Below are 13,710 nucleotides of genomic sequence, written 5' to 3' on the forward strand. Positions count from 1 at the left end.
GTGCGTGAACCACTGGTTCTTGTCATTAAGGTGCGGAAACCCCCACTTCCTCTCATGGAAGGTGCAAAATCATCTCAAACTCTAAAACAAAACTGTCAGCCATTTTGAATTTTCCATATTAAAGAGGTGGTGCATATACGTTAATAAACCACATACCAGAATTGGCAGAGAGCTATGTCTCGCACACACACACACACACACACACACACACACACACACACACACACACACACACACACACACACACACACACACACACACACACACACACACACACACACACACACACACACACACACACACACAGTACCATCGCACCTATTTTCTTCAAGCAATATCTCTATTGACGTCACCAAACCCACCAGCATTCTGCTTATTGATTTCAATTTAAAGGCACATTCCAATATTCCACAATTGTTTCCTCTGACTTTTGCATTTCCACAAAATGTCAGCAGATTTTTTTTCCTTCTCTTTTCAATACCTTTCTTACATAGAAGAAACTAGCTGAGTTGTCAGATCAATGTAACCTTTATATTTCTACAAGTAAACGCTGCAGGTTCATAACCTAACAAGAAATGGTTATCACAGACAAACAGTCGAGCCAGCTGAATCAGTCTTATTCCTTTTAAGCTTGTGAAGAGAAGATGAAATGCTTCAAATTTAGCAGTTCAACTGCTCATTCCATCACTCCGCACAGTAAAATAAAGATAAAAATAAATGACTATGGGACCTATGATAAGACTGCTTTATTATGCTCTTTTTTTCTGCAAAAATAGCACTTCTCCTTGTTCGACTTTCAATAAAACATGAAGATCGAGATTTTAAAACAATCCCTCTCGCTCTCTTCGCTCACACCATCCTAGGCATGGGCACTCGTATAAATATAGTTTGTCTTCTAAAAATATGACCGTCTTTGTTTACCTGTTGCCCTTCCGTTTTCTTTACAGTCATCTCAGTAAAGCTTTTCCCTTCTCTCTGGATCACGTTTCAGTTGCTAGACAAACAAAAATTAGACTTTATATGCTAAGAATTAGAAAACAGAAAGATCAGATTTATTTCTATAAGATACCGCACAGTGAAACACTCAGGTGAGATTCTCTGGTCTCAAGAGAGGTGAGGTGGGGGTGAAGGATACCTGCAGGGTGATGAGTGGAAGATGGAGGAGGAGGAGGAACATGTAGTGTTCATTTATTTTTAACAACGTATCTATTACAAATTTACTTTCCTTTCCCCGAGGCTGGAATACAAGGTGTCAGGCTTGCATAGAGAAAAATGCCACTGACACTTACATTCAATATACTCGCCACCTCTACTCCTAATCTGTCTATCAGCCAAACCCCTTTCTCCTCCCCCCGGGCTGCACTGGTAACTTCCCCCATCACCCGCACGTCAGGGAATGTATTTCATATGCAACAGTGGATGCACTTACACACCTTAAAAAGACAAGGGGAGGCAGAGGGCGGTTAGGTTGAAACTAACTCTCTCCCGTTCGACTAACTCCGTTGTACAGTCATAAAGCAAGTTAAGTTTTCATGTCCTGGTTACATCAGGGTAACAACAACCCCAGCAGTGTAGCATAGACAGTCAAATGTGAGATATCAGTGTGGGCCAAAGAGTGAGGAGGCAAGCAGAACTGGGGAGTACTGGTATGTGTGTCAACAAATTTCAACCTTCCCCAGACACAGTGTTCAAAACAAAGGTCCTCCGTCCCCCCCCACACCTTGTAGTGATTCACCTGACTCCATGCCAGCACCACCGGTCGCCTCCAGGGAGGAGGGGTCAAATGCTTGATCCACTCCCAGGGTGTCGTCCTCCGTCTTGACATTGTCGGGGAGGAAAGCGGAGTAGGCGTCGCTCTCGGCCATCAGCAGCTTGAGCTTGGGGATCCAGCTCTTGCGGACCACACGCCGGGCGTTGGTGCACATGTCGGCTGCAATGGCATTCATCTCGCTCTCTTTGAAGCTGGTGGCAAAGTTCTGGCAATAAACTGACATGGAGGAAGAAAAACACACAGGTTATGCTATTTGCAAACTATGTTGTGAGATATAGGAACATAAAAGGCAATTCTCTCACTCATGCCAGAACGTGTCTTTCACTCTTTAGTCTGTGTATCTGACATTCTGGATCTGATGCGTGCAAGAGCGACAAACGGCATAATACTAACTTCGGATACATGTCTATAAAGAGTAGTGTTTTGTATCTAATCTTATATGCGATGCAGTATTTTTAATGCCAGAATACTTAATGTCCTTGTGCGTAGAAGTTCAATCACACAGCTGTTTATTTCATATAATAGTTTGCTGTAATGACTCACTATAAACTGGCTCATTATCTTTTATAAACACTTCCCAATTTCATTATCAAGCTGTGTCTCATATGACAGTTTTTGATGTTTATTGGTCTGATTAAAACTCTACCACATAAAGTGTGTTTCACAATCTCAACCTGGGTGATGTGATCCCAACAAAGCAGTAACTGTTTTGTTTTCTGATTAATGTCTTTTCAAAGGAAATGTTACACTTTCAATTACATTTTCTGGACATTTTATTATGGGGCTTGCAGAAATAAAAAGGTTCCAGAAAAAGAAAACACATACATTCACCTACTGCCCCTCCAGAAAATTTCAAGAATATATGTAGAGTTCAGTGAATGTCTGAAAGCAGCTTCAGTGAGTTATGTGTTGTAGGTTCACCTGCTTTTAAGGTGCATGAAGAACTTACGTAGAACAGCAGCCAATAAGTGGGTTTCCCAAAATCTCACATCTTTGCTTTAAAATGAGAAAATGCAATAGTCTCCCTGAGGTAGCAATCTAATTTATATCCTAGAGAGGCTCTCAGAATAAAATGTTATAGTAATTGTATATTAATCAGCTCAGAGACAGAACTCCAGCTGCCTCACTCATCATCACCAGTGAGATGTAGGAACATTTGTTCATCTGCACAAATCAAGCCCAAATTCACTGAGCACTGCGGGAGTTACACATTTCAAACGTTCCCTTTTTCAAATAAACATCTGAATACAAATTCGCCAAGTTAAATATACAACTAACTACAACACACAGCGTTTTCTTTAGGGTCTGACTGCTGTCAACTCACTTTCGGGGTGAATGCTGCTACCTAGTGGTCACTAAGAGTCATTCCCTCCACGACAACACCCAGTCCTATAGAGAAAGCTGCAGTAAGTACTGAATAATCTAACATCTGCATCTTGATCCTGAACTAGCCCAAATAAACAGGTCAATCTTTAAACCCTGATCTTTCAATTGTGCTTTACAATATGTTATACACAATGTTTGTATGTACAGTATGAATACAAACATACACATTCCACCCTCCATCTGTTTCCAACATCACAAGCAATTGTTAAAATTGTTTGCATGCTTGTGGGCAAACACCCACATACAGACCAACATGTGCACTCACATTTGACAGCGTGCAGCACTCTGTTGTCCAGGGGCTTGCGGCTCGGGTCATTGGTGGACGAGCGGATGCCTGTTCCACAGCTATTGGCCAGAGTATTCCTGATGCATCAAAATAAAATGGATGCACAGAACAGAGGAAAACAAAAATAGTTCTTTTATTCTCTCTACGCCAGTAGACAAGACAAGAATTGTTAATTTCTATATCAAAACTAAGCTTTGCTGAACTTTACATGAAACGTTTGCAGAAATAGACCCAGACACAGAAGGAACAAACCTGTCAAAGAAGGCGGCCAGCAGCCTCCTCAGCAGCACTTTGTGTCTGGTCCCAGCACTCACATGACAGTTCATTAGCTGGGCTCGCGATATATACACAGAAGTACCTGTAAAGAATGCATGTGAAAACAAATCAACAAACAAACCTCAAAATATCATAACAACTTATGGCATTATTGACATGTTTAAGTTCAGGGTTTGTGTGTCATCATACAGGAACAACAAAGTCAGGATCTTCTCTTTAATTCGGCAGAATGTGGTATTTGTTTATCTATTGACAGCTCTGACTCATATCACACATTGCAGCTGTAGCTATGGAGTGATGAGGCAGCAGGTTTGAGGTTTGATTTTGCATCTTTGCTATCTTTTTTATATGACTTTATCTCTCTGTCACATTCACAGTTAATACAGAGGTATGCAACCAAGCCCGAAAGGTAACAGACACTCCCACAGTGTCCTTGACATATACACAATGAGTCATGTGAAATACTGCTGCGTAATCTGCATGCCAATGCCAAGCCCAGTCATTTGAGGACAGCTTCCTCGAAATCTGTATACATATCACAGCCATTGGCCTTGTCCTTTTAAGACCCATGTATCAAGTAACACTGGTATATTGCTGCGTGATTACTTTATCATCCAGTTGGATCATTCCATAATACAGATTACATAATACAGTATATCTTCCAAAAAATGTTTAAAGGCCTAGTTAGAAACTGCAAATATATTTTGACCACATACACGCACGCACGCCTCTAAGCCAGCTAAATGTTTAACCCTAACCCAAACTAATTTGAACCATAACCCTAAAACCCTATCTTAACCTTCAAACACACTTTGCAGGTGTTTCAGAAAGTGAGTTGGTTTAAAACTGAAACTGATCGTCACAATGTTGAGCTATACAAGTAGAGTACATATTGTATACGCACATGGAAACAAACCTGAGACTAACTCTAGCTTCTCAGCGGGGTCTCCTTCCTCGTACAGTTTGGGGTGACAGCGGTTGCCTATCTGAGCGATGAGTTCTGCAGGGAGACAAGTAAGATCTCTGCCTCGCATCCGACCCCGTGTCTCTGTGTGGTCTGGTAGAGCGTCAACACGCTCGCCAGCTGCTGGAGAGACACAATACCACTGTGTTAGAATAACTAAAAACCACATCACATATAAAGTAGAAAATATGTTTCGCTTATGAACCTTTAGCACAGAGTCTGTTCAAACAAGGCATGCATTAGATATTAAATCCATAAAAATATGATGCCAAATCTAAGCAAAGTTGACAAAAAAACATCTTTCATATTCAGGCAAGTAATGTGGGGTACGTATCCATGCAGCTGCATTTACAGGTAGTTTCTCATATTGATTACCTGCAGCTCCCATGTTGAGCATGCTGTACATGGTATACATGTTGCAGATTTGCCTGTACTGCTCTTCAGCACATTCATCTGTCCCCTCCTCCTCCTCTTCATCATCATGGTAGCTGATGGGTGAGTCACTGGTGTAGGTACTCAGGGTGCCGGGGCTGGCGCCCTCTGACATGCCGAGTCCTGCTGCAGAGCTCCCGTTGGTGCTGGTATTGCCGCTAAGCCCGCCACTGGTCACCATGCCTGCCAGACTGGTTGCAGTGGCTCCCATACCCATGGCCAGTCCGAGGGCTGCGGGGCTTTGGATGGCGCTGCCCCGCAACGCCTCCTGGGAATAACGGGCTGCCTTCCTGGCCCCACCCCCACCTCCTGAGCCTATCCCACCTCCATCCCGGCTGCTGCCACCCTCCCACAACCGCTTGGCTACAGGGGTGCAGACCACCGAATAGGGTGCGGCTGCTTCCGGCTGGCTAGCCAGTTGCTCTGTCTTCACTCGTGATACCAGAGGGAGCGGCGTCAGGCAGGAGGTAGGCCGGGCTGCACTGTTACTGGTCTGTGTTACAGGACTCTGAGGCTCAGAAGGTGGGGCCTCCTCTGCATGAAGGCCCTGGGAGTCACAGCTGGGGGAGGAGACCTAGAGATGCATACACAGTACATAATACATTGATGAACCAGTCGATATGTGCTGGATCCTATGGTCCTGCCATAAGAACTATTTGTTACTTCAATTAAAAACAATGGTGAACACTTGAACATACATCAGCGTGATAAACACTACTGTCAATGACAGAAACCATCTTTCACTTAAAGGGGACATAGCATGCCCATTTTACCACAAGTTGATATGGTTCCTTGGGGTCTTAATGAAATGTCTGTAACATACTTTGGTCAAAATACCACACGGATCATATAAAACAGCACCCTTTTTACCCTGTATAAAACAGCCCTCCACAGAGTGACCTGTTTTGAGTGCCTGTTCCTTTAAATGCTAATGAGCCAGCTCCCCCCTCCCCCCTCTCCCCCCACGATTTTAAACGATATAAATTACATATTTTATATGATATAAATTATCAAATATGCATCCCATACTTTGTATTCCCCTTGTTGTCCTGGAGTTTTAATTTTCCCAATCACATAATTAAATGTCCCCCTCTGCCCATCCACTACAAGCACACAAGCAGACAGACAGAGAGAGAAAGAGAGGTGGGGGGGGGGGGCTATGAAGACCATCATTTACCCCCGAACCCCGACATTCAACGGGTACAACAACAAGCGGAGAAAGCAGAATCGCGGGCTGACCTTATATATACAGTCTATGGGGCTGACCAGCGGAGAAATGCTCGTCCCGTGTGAACAGCCAGGCGGCTGCGTGCTGGAGAACGGCGCTGCGCTGCCTCGCAGCGGCGCTTCCGCGTCCGGTGTACCCCGGCGTAACTACTGTAACCCGGCGTAACTACTGTACCCCGGCGTAACTACTGTACCCCGGCGTAACTACTGTAACCCGGCATACAGTAGAGCTGAACACTGCGGAAGTCTTCCACACAGCTGGCAGTGTGGAAGACCGCTGCGAGGCAGCGCAGCGCCGTTCTCAAGCACGCAGCCGCCTGGCTGTTCACACGGGACGAGCATTTCTCCGCTGGTCAGCCCCATAGACTGTATATATAAGGTCAGCCCGCGATTCTGCTTTCTCCGCTTGTTGTACCCGTTGAATGTCGGGGTTCGGGGGTTACAGTAGCGCTGAACACTGCGGAAGTCTTCCACACTGTTGGCTGTGTGGCGCTGACACAAATTCCAGCTCACGCACGGGAGAGCGAGCGGTCGCTCCCGAGCAGCTGCTGCAGCCTCCCAGTCCCAACGATCCAGACAAATGCCACATGTGAGTGAATCGCGGGCTGACCAGCGGAGAAATGCTTGTCCCGTGTGAACCCGGCTGCGTGCTTGGGAACGGCGCTGCGCTGCCTCGCAGCCTCGCAGCCTCCGGTGTAAACCCGGAAGTAACGAGTGTGGGGGGACGGGGGGGGGGGGGGGACGGGGGGGTGGGCCAAGACCATGTAGGGAGACTTCCAGTTCCTTGTTACGACACAATACCCAGGAAGCGCAATCGAGTCGCTCAAGCATGACGTTTCTGACTTAGAGGAACTATAACAAAACGCGCGAGTGTTTTTTCCCCAGAGTTTTTGGGTTGGTAGACATGCCAGATACCCACATTAACCTGTAGAAGCACTAACAAAGTGGAATTTGCATGCTATGTCCCCTTTAAACTTTTTTTTGCTTTGCCCATGCTCCATCCATTATCATGGAGAAGGCGGGATTTATGACCTATATTGCAGCCAGCCACCAGGTGGCAGGACGAGATGATTTGGCTTCACTTTTAGGGAGTGCACTCTATGATTTCACTCAAAGCACTGAAACTAAAAATCCTTTTTCCTCTTATATGTCCCAGTTACTGATGCGTTTGTACTGAAAACTACATTAGCTTTACCTTGAGAAAGAATTCAGTGCCCTTTTCCATGATCTGCTGGATCTGCAGGAAGCCGGCTGTATACATGAGGAGAAACTGGTCCCCCACAGTCATGCTGAGACGGCCTGTGTAGCAGAAAGACAAAATCTGCTGGAAGCTCTGGGGCTGCACGGCCGGCGGGAGCTCCACGCTGGTCTCATTGCTGCTGCCACCTCCACCATTGCTGCTAGTGCTGAAAAGGTCCCGGAAATAAGAACTGCTGGCAGCCAGGACAGCCCGATGAGCCTGAGGCAAAAGACGATGCATAAAGTATCCTGTTAGTATTTCTGTGAGTGGTGGTGATTGAACATTTTTAAATGTAAGATTTTAAGTTTTGAGGTACGTACTTCTCTCTCCTAATGATTTATCGTGAATGACAATTTCTGAAGTAAGTGTTTTGCTCAACATGATGTCACAGCAAAGTACAAGACCGCTGAGATACAAAGATGAATGAAGAGTTCCTTGTTATGACGACCTGATCTCAGGAGATTCTTAAAAACAAATATACAGATTTTTTAAGCACTGAATATCATTTGTCTCAAAACTAAAACTAGACTTTTTTGATACCTTATTTTAATTAGAGTGACTATTGTTCATGCGATGATCTTTATTATCATTTAACAGAATAAGTTGATATAAATAATTGTTTAATAGTTAAGTTTAAATCTTATTTAAATATATCAACAAACAACTCTGAACAGACTTTCAATAGTATTGATGCTCTGCTCCATTAATTAATTAATTTAATCAATAGGTATTGCTGTTTAATATGATTCATACAATACTGATGTAAGTTCCTTTAGTTCTCTTGAAAAGAAAGTCATGTTCAAAGTAACACTGTTTTATATTTTATAGTTACAGAGGACATAAAACATATATAAGAAAAATCTGTACAACTTACATTAATTGGTGATGTCATGACAAATTCGAAGATGATTGATTGTTTGATAGTTCATAATAAGAAACTATTAATGAGTGACAAAATATCTTTACCCCATTACCTTCACGGAACAAGTGTGAAATTGCATTAAGCATATGAATGTTACTATTCATACGACTATAACAAGTGAGTCATATAATCTCCTAACATTCAGCAACAAGAAGACAAATTCATCAGAATCACAGTGTGCACAGATGAAAACCTGCACACTGTGAAAAATGTATCGTCAACCCAAGGTACAAAGTTACAAAAACAGAAGTTACAATTTCTGACTACCTCAGCTTTAACACTGACCAAACAGCAAGTACATATTGGCCTTCAGTTCTCCATGCAACACAACGGCCATGGAGTCTAACGACTAAATGTCTACACTCAAGCTTTAACTTTGACTTTATATACAAGTATAATAAAATGATAAGTTGATGTCACATTCAGTACCTTAAAGGCGTGGCCCTTGACCACCACGGACACGTCACAGTAGAGGCCCTGCAGCCGCTGCTCATTCAGACACTCTAAAACATTGTTGCCAAAGTTTGGGATCGCCATCTGGAGGGTCTGGGCCATGGTGCGCCTGCGCACACCACCAAAGGTCTAGTTGGAGAAGACAGAGGGACAGCAAGAGAAGAGATTGGGAGCAGGGGGAGGGAAGACAGAAATGACACCGTTACAGTGAGTGAATAAGTTTTACCACATGCACATGCTGATCCCCACACTGGTTGTTACCTCCGCAAAGGAGTTTATGTTTTCATCTGCATTTGCTTGTTAGTTCGGAGGATTATGTAAAAAATACTGGACGCTGTGGACAGATTACCATGAAACTTGGTAGATGGATGCGGTATGGGTCAGGGAACAATCCATTACATTTTAGTGCAGATCTGGATCCGGGGGCAGATGCAGGATTTTTTCCCCACTTTCTTTAATATTGTGACATTAGGGCGATTTTCAACTTTTAAATTGATTTCTCAGATAAAATCCAGGCATGTTTTCGGGAGTGATATTTATGATTGTGTGCATTTGGTGTAGATCCCCCCAAAAAGCAATGGGGTTTCATAAGGGAACTGTTGGTCCTTCGCAGAGGTATACACTGAGGACAAACATGGATTCAACTTCACTTGGAAGCACCAGGCTGTAACTGGAGAGTAACAAAGAGTAACTCATACAATGACTCATCTATTACCGTCTATACACTGGTGACACCGAGATCAAGAGCAGTGCCATGGTCCCAGCCAGGTGGGATAACCTGGGCAGACGCATTCGCAAACAATCACCAAAACCTGTTTCATCCTGTACTGTTTCTTTGGTGTGAGGAGTGTGTCAGCAGGAAATGTGAGCAAGAGGTGTAACGTAACAAGGCTCTGTTAAAAGACAAAAAGCTAAAGGAGAACAGAGCTAAAACAAACAAAAGGGGGTGAGGAATGTCAGACTCTTACATTAACAGACACAATAAAATGGCTGACAGTGTTTCACTGGTACAAAGTATTTCTAATTATAAACCAAACCTAATGTAAGTCTATTTTTCATCACTGCAAGACCAAAACATGAATAATGAAATGACCCTTTTCTAGAGAAAAGTAGTCCTGAATAAGAATTATGTCCCTTGGCATATAGGCAATTGACATAGGCCACAAATATTTCTTCACACAGCCTTACTGGGAGCTTCTGGCAGGCTCACGGGACAAAGATATTTAAAACAAGTTTTGTTGAACCTTCCATGGATAATCTACACTGCATTAATCCTATACGTCACTTCAGCCTTGCAGCACTTGTTATTGCCAGGAGCAGTAAAAGCCTTTTTTTTTTTTTTTTTCTGTCTTCTATGAGCTTGTAAATCCTGTGTCCTCATATAACTGGGTCATGCTCTGTTATTCTATGTGCAAGTGTGTGCGGCCTCAACAAACACCACATAGCATGTTTCCATTCACTGCTCTAAACAGTCAAAGGCAAACAAACCCCCATGCCATGCATCCTCTCAAAGGATTCCTATATTAAGACGGTCAATATTAAATTAAAGTGAGCCAATGTTCCCTCTGCTGTGGACGGGCACACTGTGTGCAGGTTGGGTTCTGCTTGGTACTAGAAGACAGCTTATTCTGTGAAAGGACGTATAGAAGCACAAGTTAGATGCACATGCTAAACTAGATAATTTCTTTTTTGTTTTATACATGTTCTCGCACGTTAAATATGCAGGATACGGGCCTGCGCTGCACTAAAGTGTGCATGCATAGCCAAAGCCACTTTTGACACTGATGCTTTACCACTTAAAAGAGTTGCATGAATGCACGCTGCACAAACGCACACACGAGATATGCACCAACAAAGACAATTTCTGACACTATGAGAACGAAATGATTGAAGCCCACCCTGCAAGAGGCATACAACCAACTTTGGTGTGACTGACTGACAAGGGCCGGAGTGAGCCGCCCCATCATATCCAAAGCCTTTCATTTGGGACCTCGCCAAGCTCCAGGGTAAAGAGAAATGCTCTCTTTGTCTCTGTCTCACTCAAGCTCCCTCTCCCTCATACTAAAACACAGATGCGCACACACAAACTCAAACAAACCCACAAAAGGCACACTGAGTCACACACAGACATTAGACAATACTGCTTGTTTACAGTTTGGCGAGCCGCAGTAAGCACACATGCGTGCACAGAAAGACACACAAACACAGGGCTGAGAGCTGGGTGTGTTTGCACAGTTTGCCCTGACAGCGATAGAGAATGTGACTGTGTGTGTGTGTGTGTGTGCGTGCGTGTGTGTGCATGCATGTGTGTCTTTAAGGAGGGGCAGCGGGGCCTGCAGAGATGAGAGGGATCATCTCAGGTCCTTATTCCATTAAATATATAGAGTTCAGCAGCGTGAAAGAGTGAAATTCAGCCAATCTCACCCTGTGGTTTAGATCGCACACCAACCAGCCTGGAGAGGAAAGTAGGTCAAACATACTCACAACATACTCAAGAACTTAGACTTTTGATAGGAAGCCTTTAGCCTGCATCCAAGTGGCTTATGTTATGTTATGAGATATCCATCAACATATTTCTGACCTTTTAATGTGTGTGCATACTTTCCAGTTTATCCAGTTCTATTGAAAACAGCGTGCAGGGCTTTGCTATGTGGGTAATAATAGTGGAGTCACTGATGGAGCTGGCCCACAATGCATTGTCTCTGTGGGCATATCCTGGTTCTCATGTGCCGGTGCCTGCATGTGGCTATGAACCCACACAGGCCTGGTGTGTGTGATTGTTCTGTTAGCCTGTGACAGGGAGAGTCCTCAGAGTCTCCAACAAACTTCTGAACTCCACATTGCTGCAGCTTGTCCCCGCACACTACAGCCTGCCCCTGGAATAAGCATTAAACGGGATAGGATGCGGTGTTTTAACGCACCGGGGGCTAACCGCGCCGTGTGCCAGGCTACCCGCCGGGAGAGCCCCGCTGGTCCTGCTGGCACCGAAACCGGGAGGCACCAGCAGGGAGGGAGGGAGAGGGGGGAGGACACAGGATGGCAGCCGGTGTCTCACTGTTTAACGTGAAATGACATTCATGGACATTAATGTAAAGTCGCTCCAGCAGTCCGGGCAGTTATTGTCCGCCCCCCCCCCCGCCTCTCTCCCTTGCGGCTGTTTAAACTGTTTTGAATGCCCCCCCTCTCTCTCTCTCTCTCATCCGCAGCAGGCCCGCTGAGGTGGCTAACGGCTAAGCTAGCGCCGCTGCTCAATATTTCGGGTTCGCCCCGGCGCACCATCCACCTCGCGCTCACTCGAAGCCCGACGTCGAGCGATTTCCGCGGTTTCAAAAAAAAAAAAAAAAAAAAAAAGTCCCGACACTCGCAGGACACAAACAGAGGTTCACTTACTGCCGGAGCGGGCGAGGGAGGTGCGCTGCGACGCCGGCCGTGGAGCCCCCAGAAATGTTGCCGATCTAAACGCTTCGGTGATGGGGGAAATCGCTGCCCCTGTCACTCTCCATTCCACCGACATCAACAGGTCATCCCAGGACACGCAGCGGCAGCCGAGGGCGAGCCAGACGGAACCAGTGCGGCACGGAGCAGGGGGGGTGGGGAGGAGGCGGGAGCACAACAAGGCACGATTCTTTTACAACCGGCGCTCACACAGGGGGGGCTTTCGTGCCCGGCAGCAACAAAAAAAACCGGATGCCTTCGGATTTTCACATATTTGTGACAACAGCCCCGTGGAGTTATAACCGAGCCCCCCCCCCCCCACACGCCGCGAGCAGGGCAGCGCTCACCGTGGAGGGGAGGGTGTGGGGGGGAGTTGGAATCGGCTAAAGTTCAAACCGGGCCCTTCTTCCTCTCTCGTCCCGAACTTTTTTTTTTATTGTCCCGTCTCCGCTGGACCGTTCATCATCAGCCTCGATCCAGCGGAGCTAACACCGGCACAGACCCCCCCCTCACACACCCCTCCGCCCCAAGTCTCCCCCTGCCTCCCCTGCCGGTGGGTCCTCACGCGACCCCGGGTAGGACGCCACCCCCCCCCGACCCACTCCCCCCACTCCCCCCACACGCGGCGGCAGACGAGACACTCACCCCCACGCTGGGAAGGAGCTGATGCGGGGGCCGCTGGGTGTTCACAGGGGGAGACGCGGCGCTCTCTCTCGCCGCTGCTCCTGGCTCCGGGCAGCCATTCAGTGCGAGCGAGCCGCCGATGATAGCAGAGCCATCGAGGGCGGTACAGTATCCCCGGGGACTGCGGAACACAGAGCCACCGATCGCGCAGAGCAGCAGCAGCAGGAGGAGGAGAGGGGGAAGACAAGCATGACGCGCTCGTCATTCAATCGCATGATCGTCTCGGGCGCAGCCTCAATTTGGGGAGACCTATCCCGCGGCGTGGACTGTTTGCGCATTGGCACAGCAACAGCAGCCAGCAGCCAGCAAGGAGGGGACCGGCTCTCACTCTCCCCCCTCTCTGCCCCCCTGTCTCCCGCTCTCTCTCCGTCTCTCTCTCCATCTCTCTCTCTGTCTCTCTCTCTCTCTCTCCGCATATGAGTGATAGAATTGGGGAAAGTAGGCCGAGTGTCTGCGTGCACTTGTTTAACTTGGGTGAACTCGGCGCATGCATCTGAAATGGGGATACAGCCGCGCCCCTGCTGAGTGCAAACATCTTTATGTGCAAAATGCAAGGTGCTATGACACCATCACACCCACCAGCACCCAGAGATGAACTGTATATCAACTCTTACATACAGCTGCATTGTCTAGA

General features: G+C 46.3%; 1 protein-coding gene across 4 annotated transcripts; it reads right to left on the reverse strand.

The window, feature by feature from the left end:
- Nucleotides 1-1,191: 1,191 nt before the first annotated feature.
- On the reverse strand, nucleotides 1,192-13,384 carry LOC117766572 (nucleus accumbens-associated protein 1). 4 transcript variants are annotated; one of them, XM_034593729.1, is made up of 8 exons: nucleotides 13,038-13,384; nucleotides 8,934-9,086; nucleotides 7,538-7,801; nucleotides 5,059-5,689; nucleotides 4,636-4,806; nucleotides 3,696-3,801; nucleotides 3,423-3,520; nucleotides 1,192-1,987 (listed from the first exon to the last, which is right to left on the reverse strand). In XM_034593729.1, exons 2-8 carry the CDS (start codon nucleotides 9,057-9,059, stop codon nucleotides 1,689-1,691), a joined length of 1,695 nt encoding a protein of 564 aa, XP_034449620.1. In that variant the 5' UTR covers nucleotides 9,060-9,086; nucleotides 13,038-13,384; the 3' UTR covers nucleotides 1,192-1,688. The 4 variants fall into 4 exon arrangements, with proteins under 4 accessions (XP_034449620.1, XP_034449621.1, XP_034449623.1 ...); XM_034593730.1 differs by lacking the exon at nucleotides 13,038-13,384 and adding an exon at nucleotides 12,789-12,889; XM_034593732.1 differs by lacking the exon at nucleotides 13,038-13,384 and adding an exon at nucleotides 12,348-12,561 and having other exon boundaries at nucleotides 4,636-4,803.
- Nucleotides 13,385-13,710: the final 326 nt, after the last annotated feature.

Source organism: Hippoglossus hippoglossus, chromosome 8 (genome assembly GCF_009819705.1).
Source record: "Hippoglossus hippoglossus isolate fHipHip1 chromosome 8, fHipHip1.pri, whole genome shotgun sequence".
Taxonomy (NCBI): domain Eukaryota; kingdom Metazoa; phylum Chordata; class Actinopteri; order Pleuronectiformes; family Pleuronectidae; genus Hippoglossus; species Hippoglossus hippoglossus.

Coding starts and splice junctions, on each gene's coding strand:
- LOC117766572 (XM_034593729.1), bottom strand. CDS start 9,059: ATGGCCCAGACCCTCCAGATGGCGATCCCAAACTTTGGCAACAATGTT. Junction 4,807..5,058: donor GCTCAACATGGGAGCTGCAG/GTAATCAATATG, acceptor GTGTCTCTCCAG/CAGCTGGCGAGCGTGTTGAC. Junction 3,521..3,695: donor CTGGCCGCCTTCTTTGACAG/GTTTGTTCCTTC, acceptor TTGATGCATCAG/GAATACTCTGGCCAATAGCT.